The following is a 19,198-nucleotide window of genomic DNA, read 5'->3' as shown; positions in this document are numbered from 1 at the left end:
TAGAGTCGTGCTCCTATTTATTGGCGCCCGCTGCGTCGCCTAGCGGATGCACTAGGGAGTCAACGATACTCCCTACACAGTCTATTCGCGACAACGCGCCTGCAATGCGCACGGGCCTCAAACTTGTACACCATGAATATAGCTTCAGAATTATGTAAATTGAAAAAATATTCTTTTCACTTCATTATAAAATTAATAAATAAATATCGTTGAAACTCTAAACGCAAATAAACAATTAAAAAATATACACTGTAATATTCAGTTCTTGAAATTATGTATTTACTGCGTTTCCAAATATCTCAAATTTCGCGCATGCGTACATTTTAATCGAGCTATATCAACTTACAAAAGTGACAATAGTGTGCGTGTTTAACTAAAAAATTTGGCAGTGACGAACATCAAAATTATAATAATTCTTTGTGCACAATTGGTGAGAAAAAATAGCAGGGTTAAAAACGCACACCTATGGCAGCCATCTTGATTAGTCGGTAAGCGGTGTTTGAAGAACATTCCCGCGTTCATGGTTAACAGTAACATAGATGGGACACTGTTTTTCACAACGTCTCCCGAGTAAATAACAGCATTATGTTCAGCCGTATATATCATTTGCCATGGATTCGTCTTAATTGTATAACACTAATTCATGTTCCAACCGTACGAGCGCATAATATTCATCTGTGGCATAAGTCTGTACCGAAAGGTGTGAAACCTAGTACTTGGAGAAGTTGTCACGACTTGATATAAACGACAAAGGAATAAGGAAACTTGTTCGTTTTAATTAACAAATAATTGTACCGATAGCAACCTAAACCTCCTTGGGAAACGAGAACGTCTCACACTGGTAAATGTTTATGTTGTATTTGTTTGTGTTGTTCAAATAATGTAGATGCTAGGATAAGTTCTTTTCGATATTACGCACAGGTACGTACTCTTACTGTACTGTAACTGTTATATTTAAGTCATTCGTTTTATTTATATTTGTTCATAAATAATAAAAAAAATAATATAATTTTAGATTTATCATACACGAAGTAGACGAATCATGTGAACAATTTTTGGGACCACAGAATTGATTATTCAAGACAAATTCACAATGAAGAAGTTTGTGAAGTCAAAGTTTGATAACCAGTTGGAGTCCCATAAAATATTTAAGAAGAAATTGAACTTGGTCAAACACAAGAAGAATTTGTACGATCCTAAAAATCATGCTGGAGCCATCATACTTCGAGAACAAGATGCGGTAAATCTAAATAGCAAGTTGATACTGAACGATAATATTATAAAAATTAAGAAAAAACAAAAGGAAGATCCAAATGTACAGGCATCTATAAGTTTGAGATCGAAACAGAATGAAAATAGTTCCAACAAACTTCAGTTATCTAATACAATTGATAGTAATTATAGCAAAGACTTTAATTGTTTTTCACAATCTGTAGATTATTCATCTCTTTCGCATTGTAATTCAAAATTACTTGATAGTAGTTTCTGTACCGATTCATCGCACAATATTGCTGGACAATCTTTCAAATCTAGAAAAAAACAATTGAAGGAAGTAGTATTCGGGTATTCTCAAGAAAAGAAGAATATTTCGACAGCTACGAACAACATTGAGAGTACGAACACGGCTTGTGCAACTAAGATGAGTCAGGATTTAATACCTTCATACAGGATACTTAGAAGTAGTTTAACTCATACGAAGCAGGAGTTTGAACAGAACAATTTACCGACTGATAATACCCGATTAAGTACACCGGCAAATGATATCTCGAAAGCCAAGACTACTGAAAGTAAAATTGTAAAAAGGAAGAGACCGACAATGTCAAGGAAAGAGAAAATTAAAAGAAAAAATTCCAATCATGTTCAATCGCATGAAGCATCACGGACGATGGGTGACTCAGAGCTTGCACGTTGCGAGAATAGTTCTGGACAAAAGACTGACATAATTGTTCCTAATTTCGCATACAATAAAACACTGCAAGGCTCTGTAAGTGAAATAAGGAAGAATGAGGGTACGAATCCGCAGTCTGGACAAAAATGTTTAATGGTTCCATTACAAAACCGTATGAGAACAAGATCAATGGGGCGAATGGAGTGTATAAAAATGCAGGAAGACATAAATCATCAGAAAAGTCAAGAGAAAGCATACGAAACGGAACACGTGATCGAAGTTAAAGAAGAAACGATATTTCAACAGAATTTGCAAATGACAACGCATTTTCATAGTAAATCTGACATGTTATCGTGCAATTTGCACGGTAATAAAGCCCAGAGCAGTAGTAAACAACAGAGAGGTCTACGTTATTCTAGGAGAGAGAGAAACCAAGGATTAACTTCGAAACTACAAGAAAACGCGGATATTACGGAAACTATTTTACAGAGCAATCTCCAACATTTAGTTGGGTCCAAATTAAATGATGGTTGCGATATCTCTATGGAAGTTAACAAGAAAAATGAATACGAAGTGAATAAGTCTGTTAAAATCGACAATTCGAAAACGAATGTTCATAACAGTATAAAGAAAAAAGAGATAATAAAATCAGAATGTCATATTGAAATAAAGACGAAAGGACAGGATGCGCTTAATTCATTAAACAAATGTGAACATAACGCTATCAAAACAACAAAGAAAACGTTTGTTTCGAAAACGATAAACGAAGGAAAATCAATAAATTCGTTTAAAGCCATCACACAGAAATGGAAAAATAAGGATAAGATAAATAAACATTATCAAACTAACAAGGAGTTGATAATACCATTAATAAAATTAGAGAATCTCTCTTTAGCTAAATTAAATCAATTATTACATATTCCAAATTATATTGAAAATAAGATAAACATTTTGGAAAAAAAGGAGGCGCAATATACAATAAGAAATACCAGCACAGAAGAGTGCACTATTATTCATAAACAGTATAAAGTTACCAAAATAAAAAAGATTGGCGAATTCGACGAAGTACACAACAATGCAAAGAAATGTAAAGATCAAAGGGAACATAATTTATATGAGAATAATCAAGAAAACACGAGTCCAGCTCAGGAAATCAATGCAAATTTAGAGGGCGATAATTTTGTTTCAGAAGATCAACTTGTTACAGAAAGACTAAGTGAACAGATGGCAAAGGAAAGTACAGATACATTGAGTTCGTCCAGCACAAAAGAGTACTTTACAAACAAAGCGAAATGTCAACAAGTCACTGAAAATGAACGTACACTAAATGAAAATCAAGAGCCGGTATTGAATAAGGAACATACACATTCAAATGAAACTATTCTAGAACAAAATGATGCAGAAATTAATAGTTCGAATTTAGAAACAGATGAACGTGAGATACCAAAAGATAATGAAGTTGGTGAAGCAGAAATGTTACAAAATAGTAAACCCCAATTGCAGACTAACAAATTATTACAAAATATTTATAAATTCTATTTTAAAAACAAAATAAAAAGGTTAAATAGTAATATTATATCAAAATTCGTTAAGCTTAAGAAAGAAAAGCTCAAGATACCACTGCAAATAGCGATTTGCAGTAGATGCAAACAAGTCCTTAATCTTTTGCAACAATTTTCGGGGACAACAAATTTTACGAAGGACGAGAAATTACAAATTGAATGCACGCTTTGCAATGTGCACATGCATTCTCTATCACGTTTCCAACAGCATTTGATGGATTCACATTTACAATGTGAGGGAAATTTGGGAAAGATCGCAAAAAAACCATATACAGTTGATATTATTAATTTAAACGTAGGAAAGGTAAAGAAGAAATTCCCGATATACGAATGTTGTTGTTGTTTGAAAGTATTTAATCGTCTAGGTAATTTTAAACGACATGTCTTGTATGTGCATCATTCTTTTCATAATTTCCCAACTGAATCGAAAAAATATAAAATTAAACAAATTACTGGTAGTTTAGAAACCGATGTTTTAAATAAAAATCTCATTCCTGAGACTGTAGGTAACACAGCAGAAATTCTTAATGAAGTAGAAGACAGTACAAATGTGTTAAATAATGCTAATTTGAATGTAAATACTGAAGAAAGCCAGATGGAAACGAGCGAGACGGAATTAAATCAGAAAACCGATGTAACAAACTCAGAGAATGTGATAGAAAGTTCAAACTTAAATTCTGGTGATAATCAAAGTAGCCAGAAGCAATCAAAAACACTTCGTAAAGTATCTTCATATCGATGCAAAATTTGTACTAAACTTTATAAGAGAAAACGCCAATTTCTTTTACATATGTCCAAGCATGCAACGAATTCTAACAATTCTAAGGACTGTGAGAAAACATCACAAGAGACTTCTGTTGCCTTAAATGAAGAAGTAGGAAAAGAAAAATGTAATAGCACAACAGAAGAAACAATTCCTGAAAATTTGAATATCTCTGATTATGACAATACCAATGAAGAAAGGGTGTTGGACGGAAAGAATGCACTTGATTTTCATTGTATGTTACATGTAAATTGTACAGGAACAGTAAGAACAGGTGAAAAGAGACAACATTTTATTAGATGTAATGTAAATATTTCGAAAAAATTAAAAACAGATAGTACTGTACAGCAAACTTTAAAGAATGGAACCAAGGATAATTTATTAACAAATTATGTGGATGAACCTAATGTTACATTTGATGGAGACGTAGGAACAGCTTCGTCTAATGAGCAAGAAGAAATTCAATGTAAAATATGTAACATCAAATTTAATTCTCATAAAATATTAAAAGAGCACATGATCTTGTTACACGATTCTATCTTAGAAGGTCGAGAAGTATTGAATTTGCCTGACTCAGACCATAGCAACAATAACACAGCAGAAGAAAGTGTGTCCGCAGAAGGTGATGAAAATTCAAGAAGTGACGATAACATTCCTGCAGGAGAAGCACCGGAAATATTTATAGAAGAAGAGGGCAGAATGTATGAAAATATAATTTGCGAAATGCTCAACGACTGTAGCATAAATAAACAGAACAAAAAGTGGCGTTGCAATTTATGCAAGGAGAACTTCGCGTTAATTCGAAACTATTTACGTCACAGATATTATATTCACAACGACGTGTCTGTTGTCCACGTCTGTGACAATTGCAACAAAGTTCTGACTTCTGTTGCAATGGTGAACATTCATAGGTGCACAAACGTCACCTCTTGGGGTTGCAGGAGATGCAATCTGGAATTTATTAATGGCACATATTTAGCACAACATAATATAAATTATCATTTCGAGACAGCAGGACCACATGCGTGTGACGTCTGCGAAACGTGTTTTCTTACACAGTATATGCTGGAAAAACATCGATGCCTGAATTCGTCAACTAATGATTGTAATAATGTAAATAATTTTATAGATGCATCTATATATTCGCAGAATGATCTACCATATAATTTAAATGGTGAAGGTAACAATACTGAAAGTGATACTGAAGACAACAGCGATGGTAATACCATAGATGATTTTGAGTATGCTACAGAAAATGGTAAGTCCCCTAGATACACGAATGAAGTCACAACGAATTTAAACGGACCCGCAGAGGCAGCTGATATATTCTCGAACAAATTTGGGAGCTCGAATATGTCGTTAGAGTCTGATATAGAAGAGATGTTCAAATGTAAAATTTGCGATATAGTGTGTCTCACACAGAAAGAAATGAAGTTCCACCTAGAAAATTGGCACCAGACGAATGCAGAAGTGTGCGAACTTTGCAATCGACTCTACATCGCAAACGAGTTAATGGAACATCTACTAAAGTGCCACATTATTACGAATGATCTCGACTCGACGGGAAACAATACTGACGCACAATTAAACTACAACAGAGCAGAAGACTTTCAGCAAAATGTAGTAGACCTTCTAGGGCTAAAACGTCTTATTACTCTTTACGAGTACCAAAGATTTAACGATCTAAAAAGTAACTGTTTTAATTGCGTGGTGTGTCTAATGCAATTCTTAAGTACACAATCCTACAGATTGCATTGTTTGAAGTTTCACGATACGGTATGTTTGTTGTGCAACATTGAATTCAAACACCAGTACCAAGCATTCGAACATAAAATCAAAATTCATGTGTCTGTTAATTCGTATCTTTGGGTAGTAGAAAAGCTAATTTCAAGTATCTTACAACTTAACGAAAATGGAAGTACTCTGGAAAATGTGATCCTACAATATAGCGAGAGAAGAATACAGGATGGTGAAACATGCACTCCCGAATTTGTTTCTTTGAGCAATAATAAACTCGAGGAATTAAACGATAAAGAATACTTTCATGCAGCAGAAAACGTTACGAGTTTTATATAATTATCGAAAGCTAGTGCTGCAACTGTAAAAAAAAGAAAATGATTGCAGTGTACTTGTGAATGTTGTACATAAAAGACATATCCAATTCATATTTTTACGAAATCAAAGGTTTTAATTTTATAAAACATTGTATCTTAATTCATGCATGATATAAGTCTGGCAACAAGTTAGATTGTTACATCTATCAGACACATGTTGAGCTCGTTCATGTTTCTACGATAGAAGGAACTGAATATTATTTATAATTTATTCTATTAATTGTTTTTTAATGGAAAGTCAGTGTAATTAAATACAGCTCACAGTGCCATAGGATACATTATTTTCTCGGAGATCAAGTACAGAGATTTATTTAAATATTCAAAAGAAAAAAACATAAAGTAGGATAATTTCTGCCTCTGACATTGTTTCGAACCATTTACCTCAAAGTGCTCTCTGTAAGCTTTAAGTGAAAACTTAGTATATAGGAAAAGCCTTATGAAGTGTACTGGGAAGTAACAATTTCAAAATTTTGTATCAATCTGGCATCAATTAAATAAAAAGTGAATTCTCTATTTCACGCGATATTAATTAAAAGTATGATTTTTTATGAGTTTATAATGTGTGTGTCCATTTGCAACATTCCTATTAACCAATGAATTTGTTATTTTGTAGCAGGAGCAATCCGTTTTTATTTTCAATTTTTCTTTAAAAAAATGATTGTACATTGTATAATTTAGTTCATAAGATTTCTCAGCGATAAACAAATAGATTGTGACATCCTTTTTTTGAAATAACCGAGTGTAAATGGTATAATAAAATTTTCTAACATTTATAACTCTGTTTGACTTTTCAATTCTTTATCAATGTCTTTCTTGTGTTATCGTATCCTTTCTATCGCGTGTAATTTATTTCACTAAAAAAGTTGGAATATATGAATAAATAATAATAAACTACTTTATGAATATCGTAAATAATGTACGAAAACCGTAGAAATATTTGTTTCTAAAATTCAAAATAAATTTGAAATTCCCGCTAGATTTAACAGAGCCCGCTCCTATCTATTCCACCATGCTTAGTGTGTATACTTATACGACTGACTTTCAAATCAGTTCAGTTTTTATTTCAGGACGATACCATACCATGCAGTTTAATTATTAAATAAAAATGGTGTTTACGAAAATTACATGATACAGAAATCATTCTGTGACTCGATAGGAAACTTTGCATGACAAGGATAATTTTGCAATTCACTTACATCTTCGTATTTCACAGTAATCGGTCAAAATCTTCTAATTAATTACAATAAATAATGCTTATCAATATAGTATCTATTGACAATTATCTTACGCAGTGTTATTATCGTATATAATCTGAAACTGTAGTGTTGCTCCATATGCTGTACTATTTTCTAATTTAAAAAGGTAACATGAACCAAAATTGATCTTGTTTTCATCTCACATGCCATAAAATATAAGACGATTAATCTTTTTATAATAATTATTCGATTATTTATAATTTCGTTTTGTTTACGTACATCGCTGCAACGTTTTCCTGTCTGTTTTAGCAATACCTATTTATTATAAACAAAATACATGCATGCACACTGTCATTACATATCTACATTTTTTCCCTTACAGTTACTCTGTTTTGCAAGTCCTATTCATCAATGGAGACCATGTTAAAGCTTGCTGTATTGGACAACTCGTGCAACGGTGAAGAAAACTAAATAGCAACAAAGACAGGCTAAGGAAACATGTACAGACGAGACAAAGTACTGTCAGGTGAATGACTGGGTCCCCAAAAATGGATACTCCTAGGGAAACGGAGGAAATAAGTTCTGTATCTAAAAATGTTGAAGAAACGGAGAATTCGGATTCAATAGAGGTTGTTGCAATGTTCTCTACAAGTTTCAATCTTTCATAAGAAAGATAATATGATAATTTTTTTATCTAGGTGGATAACTCACGTACAGTGCTACTGAAAATAGCAACGCTATATGCGGAGCGTCTTATGAATGATATTTGTCTTGTTGTGGATGGTATAGAATATCCAGCACATCGTCTTATACTTTGTGCTTCTAGCGATGTTTTTCAAGTAAGTATGTCTCAGTGTGTTCAAATGTATTATAACAATCAAGTCTTTAACGTTTCATCCATTGCTTTTTCTTCAATGCAGGTAATGTTAATGAGCCCTCAATGGAGCGAGTCTCAAGAGAGCAGAGTAACACTGCAAGAAACACCGCAGTGCGCACCAATATTCAGCGAATTTTTACGATACTTTTACACCGGTCAAATAAGAATTAATTGCGGTGTTGTTCTACCAATACTATCTCTAGCAGATAAGTATAACGTCAGAGATTTAATATCACTGTGCCTCGACTACATGCAAAATCACATAGCGTTAGCTGCCATACATTGCACTTTAGCATCGTGGCTGCAATACACCTCGAATTGTGGTCATGACAATATTACTCAGGCGTGTCAAAATTTTATCAAATGGAACTTGGAGTTGGTGTTCAAGACTGCGGATTTCGGGAACATCGATCTCGACAATTTGGTGTCGTTGCTGCACCAAAGTAGTCTAGTGATAAAGGACGAGATGACATTATACAAGTGCCTAGAGTCTTGGTTGGATCATCAGGCAACTCGTTTGAAAACGCAAATGTCGGTCGACGAGTTCAACGTGACGATCAAACAATTGGTGATTACTGTGATGACCCCAGTCAGGTTTCCGATGATGTCTCCTCGACAGTTGGCGGAACTGTTACTGTCCCCGCTGACGCAGAAGTATAAAGAATTCTTTGTCGAACGTTTGTCCATCGGGATGTCGTTTCATTCGAATCAGCTGCACAGGATCAAAGAAGTGTGTTTAAGCGAGGAAGACGGCGCGCTGCTTTTCGAGCCGAGATTGTATACCGTGGACACTTGCAGTTCGCTGCTTACGATAGAGAACTTTCATAGTTTACCGTCTTATCATACCAGGACTCTTGTATTCTCGAGTCACTCGTGCCTGGCGGAATACGCCGGCGATCGCGTGTGCGAATGGGTCGTAGACATTTATCCGAAAGGAGTTTGGTTCAAGAAATTTTTTCTAATTGTGTGGCAGGGCACGGTCGAGATGCCCGAGCACATCAAACGATCGGTCCGATTGTCCTTCACGTGTAAAGAACCACCGATAAACGGCCAAACCGATATGCGTGTCAAAATAGGTGTACTAATTTACGGTCTGCAAGACGGTGTCGAACATATTACAAGAGTGACTGAGGTCATTCATAGATTTAGTCAGGAAGAACGTGTTCTCAATTTAGAAGATCTCTTGCCGTTCGAGGAGCTCAATCCGCAACAGGGTTCTCCACCGGAAACTTTGTCTCCCTATTTAGTAGGGCCAAACAAAGACATGTTCAAATTGCACATTGTAATATCGCCAGCTAACTAGGATACAATTCCTTCGGTTTGTTTATATATGTTCTGTCTCGCGTTCGTTGTTGCACTTATTTTCTGTTGACTTCTTGTTACACCAAAAATTGACTTGTATATTTTGAAAATCATTCGATTTTATATTAAAGTTTCAATGATTTTACACGCGTATAACTGGTATTGTATGTTTTTTGGTTTAGTTGCCTTTCTTTGCCGACAAAGAATTCAATCTTGTACATGGAATGTTATATATAGAAAAATTATTGTAATAAATTATTGGAAGATATACAGATATACGTGTGCACATATATATATATATATATATATATGTGTGTGTGTGTGTGTGTGTGTGTGTATATCTAATCTACTACAAAGAAGAAGAATACTGAGGAACAACATTGTTTACAGTAGATACTCTTATGTGGTTGTGCAAGAACATTATTTTATTATACAACATTATACTTAAGGTATTTTACTAGCATTGTTACAAAGAAGTATTCCCAATTATCGTTACGTACGAAACATTAGTGTAATATATTTAACTTGTGCGATTCGCAATTTACGACTGAGGAAGAATGAAAATGCATTTTTTATGACCAGATGTATGTTCTTCTCTAAAATAGAAGTTTGTCTTGAAGTTTTTCTATTTTTGGTATTTTGAAGTTATTTTATATGAGAGCCGTAAATCTTAATAAAAGACTTTACAATTTATAAAGGGACGTCGAAAATAATGATATCTGAACCTTTCCGTTGATATGTTTAATGTTAATAATACGTAGACTAGTGGGTTTTGAAAGATATAGGAAGTTATTGTTTTCGTTCCCGAGGAGGAAATAAATAAATACGAAATGAGGCTTTCTACTGATTATTTATAATTCATAAATGCATCGTGTTCTATCATTTTTGAAATTCAAGTTAATCGATTATCCACAGGACAATCACGTGCGTGTGGCGCTGTAAGTTGCGTCATGATAGTCATAGAACTTCATGTTATAGATGGAAGTGTTACTTCTCGCAAGAGCACAGAGTATGTACAACAATAGAATACTATATAGAGGCGAAACTTCTATCGGAAATAGTATCGCATCTTTGGATATTGAAAGCTTACTGCAATTTTGTTTATCACAATTTAAATATATAAAAAAATAAATATTATTTCGATCTATTAATTACCTGGTACTTGAGAAAAATGTTTAAAATGTAACGGATTTAATTATTTTTGTTCTTCCGTGGACTTAAGGCCCTCTACATTGAATTATGTTCTACCAATCGGATATCTAGACGAGCATTCAGTATCTTTCGTCACAGGGAGCTACTTTATGCTTTCGCGATCTCACGAAATGAATAAATGCTTGTCGCTTTACTAAATTTAAACGATCCTCTAAATTTACTTATCGATTAATATTGTAACAGACTGGACGTAATCCGTGAGTAAATATGATTCCTCGCGAGAATGTGTAGAACAGTATTATTTATTATGAGGAAATGTAATATTAATCATTAAACTAGTAATTCGTTGCGCATCTTATGCGACACTGTAGTTCGGGGACCTTTGATTTTATGGATACCTACGCCATTTTTATTTATGTGTGGTGGGGGGCAACAAAGTGTGCAGCATTATCCGTGAAATTTACAATTATTAAAAACTTGAGCGAGAAAAAATACTTGTTTTCTGTAATGTAGCAGCAACCGAAAATGTAATTGCCTCTAAGGTAAATCGTACACTAACGCGATTATTATACAGTTATTCATGCAATTGTTGGACTTTTGTGTTATTAGTGATAATTACAAGTTTTTCCACAATTGTAATTCGGATAAAATGGATTATCGCCAAAAGGTAAGTGCAAATGCAACTTTACAACAAACAAAATCTACACGAATATTTTTATCGCAAACGATTAATATCGCGCATTCTATGCGTGATATAATGCTGTCACAAATTATGCAGAAAATTCGTTTCATAGTCATTTGAAGATTACTATTATATGTATGTTTTTAGTGTTTTTTTTAGCGTATTTATTGTTACGAAAAGATTGGGATAAAAAGCGTGCTACAATAAACATAAAACGATATTTTTGTTAAAGTATTAGATACAAACGTTTGCTTATTTTAAACATTTTTTTTGTATCATTATCCTATAATTGGCTTCTAAATTTAGCTAACTCGCTCTTTATGAATATTCATCGTACACAAATTTGTAATTAACCGTAGTAGAATGTAATTATTTCTTTTGCGATATATAGGTCATTTCAGTTTTTGTTTTATAATCCATCATTTTTCATCTTTGCAGCAAAGTACAAAGAAAGATGACGAAGACGATGAAGATTTAGACGCACTGCGGCTAGCAGCACTTCAGTCTTTAAGAGCTAAAGATACTGTACATTATAAAAAACAATCCCCACCACAACTACAAAAAGTAATTCCGGAAATTACACAAACATCTCGGCCACCGTACAAAGGTCAACGTCCTCTAAGAAGGGGGTATTTTCCTAATCAATTACAGAAGCGGCAGAATGGCGTAAGTACTCAATAGTTTTTACATTGTACAATTTACTTTATAACCAGTAATACAATTGGAAAAGAAGAGAGTCGATTTTAAGCAATTATCAAGTATCATTTGCGATATCATTCGTACTGTATCATATTGTATTATATTGATTACAGAATTTGTATTACCAAAGTCCACGGAATCCAAACTTGATAGCAATAGTTCCTGTAGACGAACCTTCACTACTTCAACAGACTGATTCAGCTCGTCCCATAGATGAGGTTGCACCATGTGTAAAATCTCATGCAGTAGGTATGTGAAACATTGTGCATACATCACAGAAACACAGTAATTTCCGTATTTCTAGTGATTATTCGATTTAAAATGATCACATGACCGAATAACGTTTTCAGAAGTCTCAAAATTTCATCGTTTCAAAGACAGCGGAAGTGGTTCGGACGACGAAGACAACAAAGATCAAATAAACATAAACTCGACAAAGCAGATCAGTGGAACGAGCGACACGCAAGTCGAATCATCTTCGGCAGCGGTAGAGAGCCCGGTAGAGACAGCGGAAAGTTCGAAGAAAACGGAGGATGATCAAGATGATGCTAATGACGACGACGACGACATTCTCTTGATGGCCGACCTCGAAGAGGAGGACAGTTTAGAGCGTCTGATGGACGAAATGGAGCGAGAAATGAACGTCGACAAGCCTTCCGAAAGAAAAGAGAAGAAAAATAACAAAAAGGGGTTAAAGGAAGCGACGAAAAAGGAGGAGACAAGCAGAATTATAAATCAGAAAATTCGGACAGAGGACAACGGTAATAACAGCGGTAGAAAAGAGTGTTACAGTCCAACCCTACCGATCCCAAGTTTAAAAAATGAAAGACGATCCATGTCCCCACACATCAACCGAATTTCGCAGAAACGTAGATCCTTGTCACCGAGATCACGCTCCCGAAAGAAATCACCGAGACGATCTCCCAGAAGATCGCCTATTAGACAGGCAAAGAAGTCCCAACGAGAACTACCTAGGTATAGATCACCTAGAAAATCACCAATGCGATATTCGCCTCGTTCGCGTTCGCCAAAGTTGTCGCCGCGATCCAGATCGCCACGATTGTCTCCACGTAGATCACCAAACAGATCTCCAATCAGAAGATCGCCGATCAAGAAATCCTCCTCGAGAGGCAGATCACCGAGACACTCGAAGTCCCCGAGGCCGATACGTTCGCCTAAATCATCGGTCGCGAAATCGCCAAGGCTGGCGCGGTCACGCTCTCCCAAATATTCTCCTCTGAAGCTATCGCCGCAATCTAAGTCACCTCTTCGATCAAGATCGCCTAAACTGTCTCCGAGACGTGGAGTATCGCCTTGCCGGAGAACACCACCGAAATCGAAGTCGCCAGGACTGTCGCCTAGAAGAGGCTTCTCGCGTTTGTTGTCGCCGAAATTGTCACCGCGAAGGGCGTCGCCGAGGTCCAGGTCGCCCAGATTGTCACCGCACACGTCGCCGTGGTCGTCACCAAGAAATTCGCCTCGTCTCTCGCCTAGAAGACGAAGATCCCCCAGGTGGTCGCCTAAAGAGCCGTCTCGAAAACACGCAAGACCGAGATCGGTCAGCTTAGAGGACGTTGGTAGCCCATTGTATGGAAAGGAGTCCTCTCCGACGCTGAAGACTAGGATATCACCCGAGGTAAATCGTGTGAAGATCAAACAAAAGGAGGAAAATTTGGAGAAAGCTGCTACTACCGAGAAGGAGACTACGGAGCCGATCAGCGATCCCGTGCTGGAAGCTAGGCGAAGGAAGTTCGAATGCTCGAGGCCTATAGACCCCGTGAACGCGAACAAGAAGATCAAGCTGAGCAAACAGGAAAACACAAATAAGAAAACAGAGCTTCTCGAGGGAGAGCAACAGTCTGGGAATTTGAAAAAGACTGCGAACAAGACTCCGGAGGATTTCGATGTTCAGGAGACGGATTTATGTTTAGATACTCATTACGATTTCGAAGACTTTGAGGAGAGTATGGAGAATACTTCTCCCATAGCGATCACAAGCACCGTGAACTCGTGTATCGAGATAGAACCGCAGAAGACCGAGAAAGATAGGTCCTCGAAGAAGAAGAAAAAGCGCGACAAGGAACTGTATCAAGTGGGAAAGTTGAAGAGCGAGCTACCGCTCTCTGAACGCATCGGGAAGGATAAAAAGTGTAAAAAGCGCAAGGACGTTGTCTCGGACGGACCGAGCGACGATATGGACGCGATTTTCGAGGACATCACGGTCGACGAAGAAAGTGACTTGAGAACCGAGCTGAGTAGAAGACGAGCGGAAAGATTGAACAGGGCAGTACCGATCCAGTCTGCGAGATTAGTACAGTCTGCTTTCAAGGGCGTTGTTAATGAGTAAGTTAATGTTGTTTTATAAAATATTGATTTCATAATATATACCATTTCTGCTACTCTTTTCTGTGTCTTTATGTTTTTAATTGATTGTCTTGTTCTATTTTCCAGAGTTGTGAAAAGTAATGCAAAAACGAATCAAAGACATTTAATTAAAGCAGATGATAAATGTAAGTGATATATAGATTTAAATTTATATTTCTTCTATGTAAATTTCTCTTGATTGTAATTGTGAAATATTCCCGGATTCGAATCATAGAGATTCTTTTTTACAGCTAGCCAAAAAGAAGTACGAAGGGTAACTGTTCTTCACCGTTCATTACCTGAGTTACATGATTCAGAAGGTTTGTATATTTTATGTTATTTTATGTTACGTTTTATCAATTCTATCAGTAAGGGGTTTTAATTCAAACAGGTTTTACTAGTACTTTGTTAAATGTTTATTTATGGAGGTTGATGAGAATCTTGATGTTTTAATAGTTAAGAAATAACTTGACGCTAATAATTTCTGTTTGCTTGCAGAAGAAACTACCCTGGACTCAAAGGTGCCTGTGCGTTTTAGATTGGGACTTGGGAAACAAATGCAAGATACCAGAGAATCTAAAATCTCACGGAAAGCATCGAAGAGGCAGGGTCGCAAGGTAAAACACAAAGTCAATTTGACGCTAACAAATATTGAAAATGCTTTATAATAATAACGATTGCAACTTACAATGTATACACCATTCACGTATTTGAATTCTCTCATAAGAACAATATGTATATATGGTTCTGATATTGTGATACTTTAAGTAATTAGGAATGTAATCTATCTCAATATTTTTTATTTTGTTACACCAATTGCCTACAATAATTTAAACATCTTAAATAATCGTTGACATCTCGCATACTTAAAAATATTTGAAAAAAAAAAATAGTAATTTTAGTCGAGTGTACATAAAAAATAATGAAGCCATATTCATTTTTTTTTAAAGATAAGAAAGATAAAATAAGAATTATATAAGATTTTATTTTGTATTCGATTAAAATCGTTTGACTTTACACTTTGGAAAGTATTCCAATTTGAACAATGTAAGACAATTTTTCGACAATTAGCAAGAAGGTGTGCTATTGAAGTAATCGATCGTATCGGAATATTTTTAAATGTTTGTAGCATGCACAAACTAGAATGCAATTTCGAAACTTTTTCCTTATGTTTCTTATTGCTCATTTATTTAAAATTTTTACCGATACGTATTTCATTTACGTTTATTAATTACGAAGGTATGGATGAGGTACAATGTATAAAACTAATACCATGTAGACAACTCTCCCTTGTTATCATAATTGTTCTCGAAAGATGTCCGTATTATATGTCCATTTTTTATTTGATAAAATCTCAATGATTTATCGGTGAGAATTCCATAAAAAGAACTATGCAAACCGAAACTAATTTCTATTGAATTAGCAATTAGCAAATAGGTATCTGGTTCTGCTTTGAAATCGGTGGCTCCAAAATGTTTCAATGTATGTATATATTCTTCTCGCAAGGAGAGGACTGAAAGTATCACCTTAATTTTTTAATAAATTGTGCACAGTATAGCTGTTAAAACAAACATTATACAAACGGTTAATAATCTAGGAAATTTTTAATCTAAAGCATGAGCTACGTGAACAATGATTTTAGGACATACTGAAAGTGTCTGACCCATAATTTAAAGCTCTTTTTCTTAATTAGATATTTATGATATACATTCTTTTTAGATTTAAATAAGGACAGGTTACAGAATGTCGAGTATGTTATTATCGAAATCTGAATAACCATTTATCAATATAAAATATAAAAATCCTTGTTACGCTGGAGGACCTCTCTTTGTCAGAGAGAAGAACCGTATCGACTCAATATTATCTGTAGCATTTATACTCTGAACAATTCTGTTCCAAAGAAATGATTACGCCAAATGAGTACGCGGCAGTCGAGAATAGAAAGAAACATTTTAATTTAACGGTGTCTCTTGTGTTTAATGTTCCTATAAAAGGTGTCATAGAAAACTAAAGTCTAACAGTTTTACATTAGTTTCGAAAGTAGATAAAACGTAGGGCAAGTAACAATTCTTAGTTTTAGAGTTTTCAAAATCAGCATACTATTCGCTAGGAAGGGGGAAAACATTATCTGTGTTTTTTTTTGTTTAGGAATAGAGTAAACGTGTGTTCTCCAGATTACATACATATTTATACGAAGAAAGTGCATAGCCGTTCATCTTACCTTCTATTTTATTGTCAGCCTAGGAAGATAAAAAGTCCATGAAAAAAGGTGTATTCTATTATGGATCACACATATATTACATATATATATATATATTATATATATATATATGTGGAGAAGTATCTGTTATTCTTTGAAGTGTGACCTAGCGAACAAGGAAAAGAAAAAAGTAAGATCTTAGAATCCGATAAAAAAAAACGAATTTCAAAAATACTTTATGTATGGATTGTATTTAATTATTCATTGTTAAGCGTTGTCGTAGATAGTTAATTACATGTGTTTATATTAAATCATTTGTTGTGTATTTGTAAATAATTTACATCAGTCACTCATTTAATAAATAAGAATCATTAATAATCCCAAAGTTATCTTCTGTAAACCTAAGCATACTTATTGCTTTATACAGATCTGTATAAAACAGAGAGGATCGATGATCAATTGTACATAGGAATATATTGTTAACGTGAGCGTGTGCAGAACGAGAAGATAAGAGAATATGTATATTATGTAAATTAAACTAATATTATTAAGGCACCGAATATGTACCGTATAACATAGCCGATAGAGAAAACAAGAGTGATATTACTGAAATATATATATATATATACATATACATATATATTTTTTACATTGTACCGTTTGAGAAGTAAGAGGCATCAATTTTCTATAATTGTAGACAAACGCAGTGTGTGCTTTAACAGAACTTTTTCGTTTCGAATCTGCTGTTCTACAGTCTGAGATTAGATTCGCATAATATAGATGATATATTATTCTGACAGAGTATATTCCTGCAAAAATTTAGACACAGCTATATGTACAATTTACAATGGTACTGTTTTCAAGAGTTGGCTAATCGGGGATTGTGTACAATACTGATTTCAGAACATTGTGATAATGTTTTAACTTACCCTCATTTTGGGGGAGGGGGGAGGGAGATTTAAAAATATTTACTTTTCGTATTTCCTTGTACTTTTAATTCACTCTTTCTTCATATTTAAGGTTTTACCAATAGTAACTACGGACTATTAGCAGACCTATGTCTCCTTTGTTTTTTAACAAGTAGCCTGTAAAATGCGTATCAAGTACATCACCAATTTATATTACCAATATGTTCATCTAGTAGCCAGTACATTGACAAGTATAAACGTAGATTATTTCAGATAATATATTTGATACATACAGTAGTATGCTGCATAATATTTATGAGAGTGTAAATGTTACTTTTAATTCAATAAAAAAAAAGGAAAATCACACATACATATTTATACAAGCTTCTTTTGATAGAAATTTTTATATCGAACATATTACGAGAATATTTTCGACTAATTCGAGGCATACATATACCGATATTAAGAAACCTAGAGAGCTACCTTTCAAATCAAATTATATATGCGTATTATGATTTATATTTAGTTCTCACTGCAGAGACTACTCTTAAGCGTTTATTAGGAGAACAACGTAATGCTTTGTTTTAGTGAGATTACAATCCAATGTAATTTTTCTCTTATATATGCTTTGACGCATGTATTTACAAATATCAACTCTGCGAGTTGACCACACACACCATTCTTAAGTAGACACGATATTGTTGAATAGCTCAAAAGACTTAAAACTGTTGACTTTATCTATCATTAAAAATGTGATATCCAGAAAGACTTTTACTGCCTTATTAAAAATAAGTGAGCCATTTATTGTAGAATAACACGGAATTTATGAAAGCTAAATTAACCAGGAAAAATGTAATACATTTTAGGAACAATTTCAGTATACCAATATACACGAAAACATTTTAAACATTTTTTAAAAGAGAAAGAAAAATATAAAGTTTTGCGTTTAACCGTGATGCTACATTCTATTGATCTTCTAATTATTTTGCAAACATCCGCTGGTGTTATTCTATAATAAAACTGGTTATTCCGTAAATTTAATTGTTACTGTTATAATGTTTGATTTATTTAAACTAATTTTGTACACGATGCAGTAAATACAGATGGAACAACAAGGCAGAGAACACGATATTTTTAAGTAGGGTGCAGGGAGTGCTACAAGGAAAACTGAGAATAGCGTTTCCATATTTTTTATTTTAATGTTAGCCGTTCCTTTTAGTCAGGCCTGCTGTTTTACAGTATACGAAATTTGTACGATGCGATTACAATTTGACCATCTGTAATTTACTGCGTGAATTATTATTCTGTACAACTGTACTGTTTATATGATTGTGTATTTGTACTTACAATTTTTTTACAAAGTAACACAAATAGGCATAGATCGTGTAGAGATAACGGAACAAGAACCTCAAGTATTAATATGAAACGATTTCGATAATATTTAGTTCACGTATTATTTAAAACAAATAAAATCTCTTATTTCAGAAGAAT

The 19,198-nt window shown here is 34.3% G+C and overlaps 3 protein-coding genes across 6 annotated transcripts; all 3 read left to right on the top strand.

Moving 5' to 3' along the window:
• The first annotated feature begins 512 nt into the window (after positions 1-512).
• On the top strand, positions 513-7,089 carry LOC143360241 (uncharacterized). Of its 2 annotated transcripts, none has more exons than XM_076798924.1 (2): positions 513-921; positions 1,016-7,089. In XM_076798924.1, exon 2 carries the CDS (start codon positions 1,094-1,096, stop codon positions 6,287-6,289), a length of 5,196 nt encoding a protein of 1,731 aa, XP_076655039.1. In that variant the 5' UTR covers positions 513-921; positions 1,016-1,093; the 3' UTR covers positions 6,290-7,089. The 2 variants fall into 2 exon arrangements, with proteins under 2 accessions (XP_076655039.1, XP_076655037.1); XM_076798922.1 differs by having other exon boundaries at positions 514-841.
• On the top strand, positions 1,100-10,330 carry Tango10 (transport and golgi organization 10). 2 transcript variants are annotated; one of them, XM_076798928.1, is made up of 4 exons: positions 1,100-1,240; positions 7,906-8,152; positions 8,222-8,362; positions 8,444-10,330. In XM_076798928.1, the coding sequence occupies exons 2-4, from the start codon at positions 8,054-8,056 to the stop codon at positions 9,701-9,703; spliced, it is 1,500 nt and encodes a 499-aa protein (XP_076655043.1). In that variant the 5' UTR covers positions 1,100-1,240; positions 7,906-8,053; the 3' UTR covers positions 9,704-10,330. The 2 variants fall into 2 exon arrangements, with proteins under 2 accessions (XP_076655043.1, XP_076655042.1); XM_076798927.1 differs by lacking the exon at positions 1,100-1,240 and adding an exon at positions 7,358-7,689.
• Positions 10,331-10,984: 654 nt separating this feature from the next.
• Positions 10,985-16,887, top strand: LOC143360242 (uncharacterized). 2 transcript variants are annotated; one of them, XM_076798926.1, is made up of 8 exons: positions 10,985-11,521; positions 11,975-12,202; positions 12,349-12,484; positions 12,586-14,578; positions 14,687-14,745; positions 14,851-14,919; positions 15,098-15,216; positions 16,748-16,887. In XM_076798926.1, exons 1-8 carry the CDS (start codon positions 11,435-11,437, stop codon positions 16,751-16,753), a joined length of 2,697 nt encoding a protein of 898 aa, XP_076655041.1. In that variant the 5' UTR covers positions 10,985-11,434; the 3' UTR covers positions 16,754-16,887. The 2 variants fall into 2 exon arrangements, with proteins under 2 accessions (XP_076655041.1, XP_076655040.1); XM_076798925.1 differs by lacking the exon at positions 16,748-16,887 and having other exon boundaries at positions 15,098-15,534.
• Positions 16,888-19,198: the final 2,311 nt, after the last annotated feature.

The sequence above is a fragment of the Halictus rubicundus genome, chromosome 13 (genome assembly GCF_050948215.1).
Source record: "Halictus rubicundus isolate RS-2024b chromosome 13, iyHalRubi1_principal, whole genome shotgun sequence".
In the NCBI taxonomy this organism is placed as follows: Eukaryota; Metazoa; Arthropoda; class Insecta; order Hymenoptera; family Halictidae; genus Halictus; species Halictus rubicundus.
The sequence above is the reverse complement of the archived record's forward strand: the minus strand, read 5'-3'. Positions and strand labels throughout refer to the sequence as shown.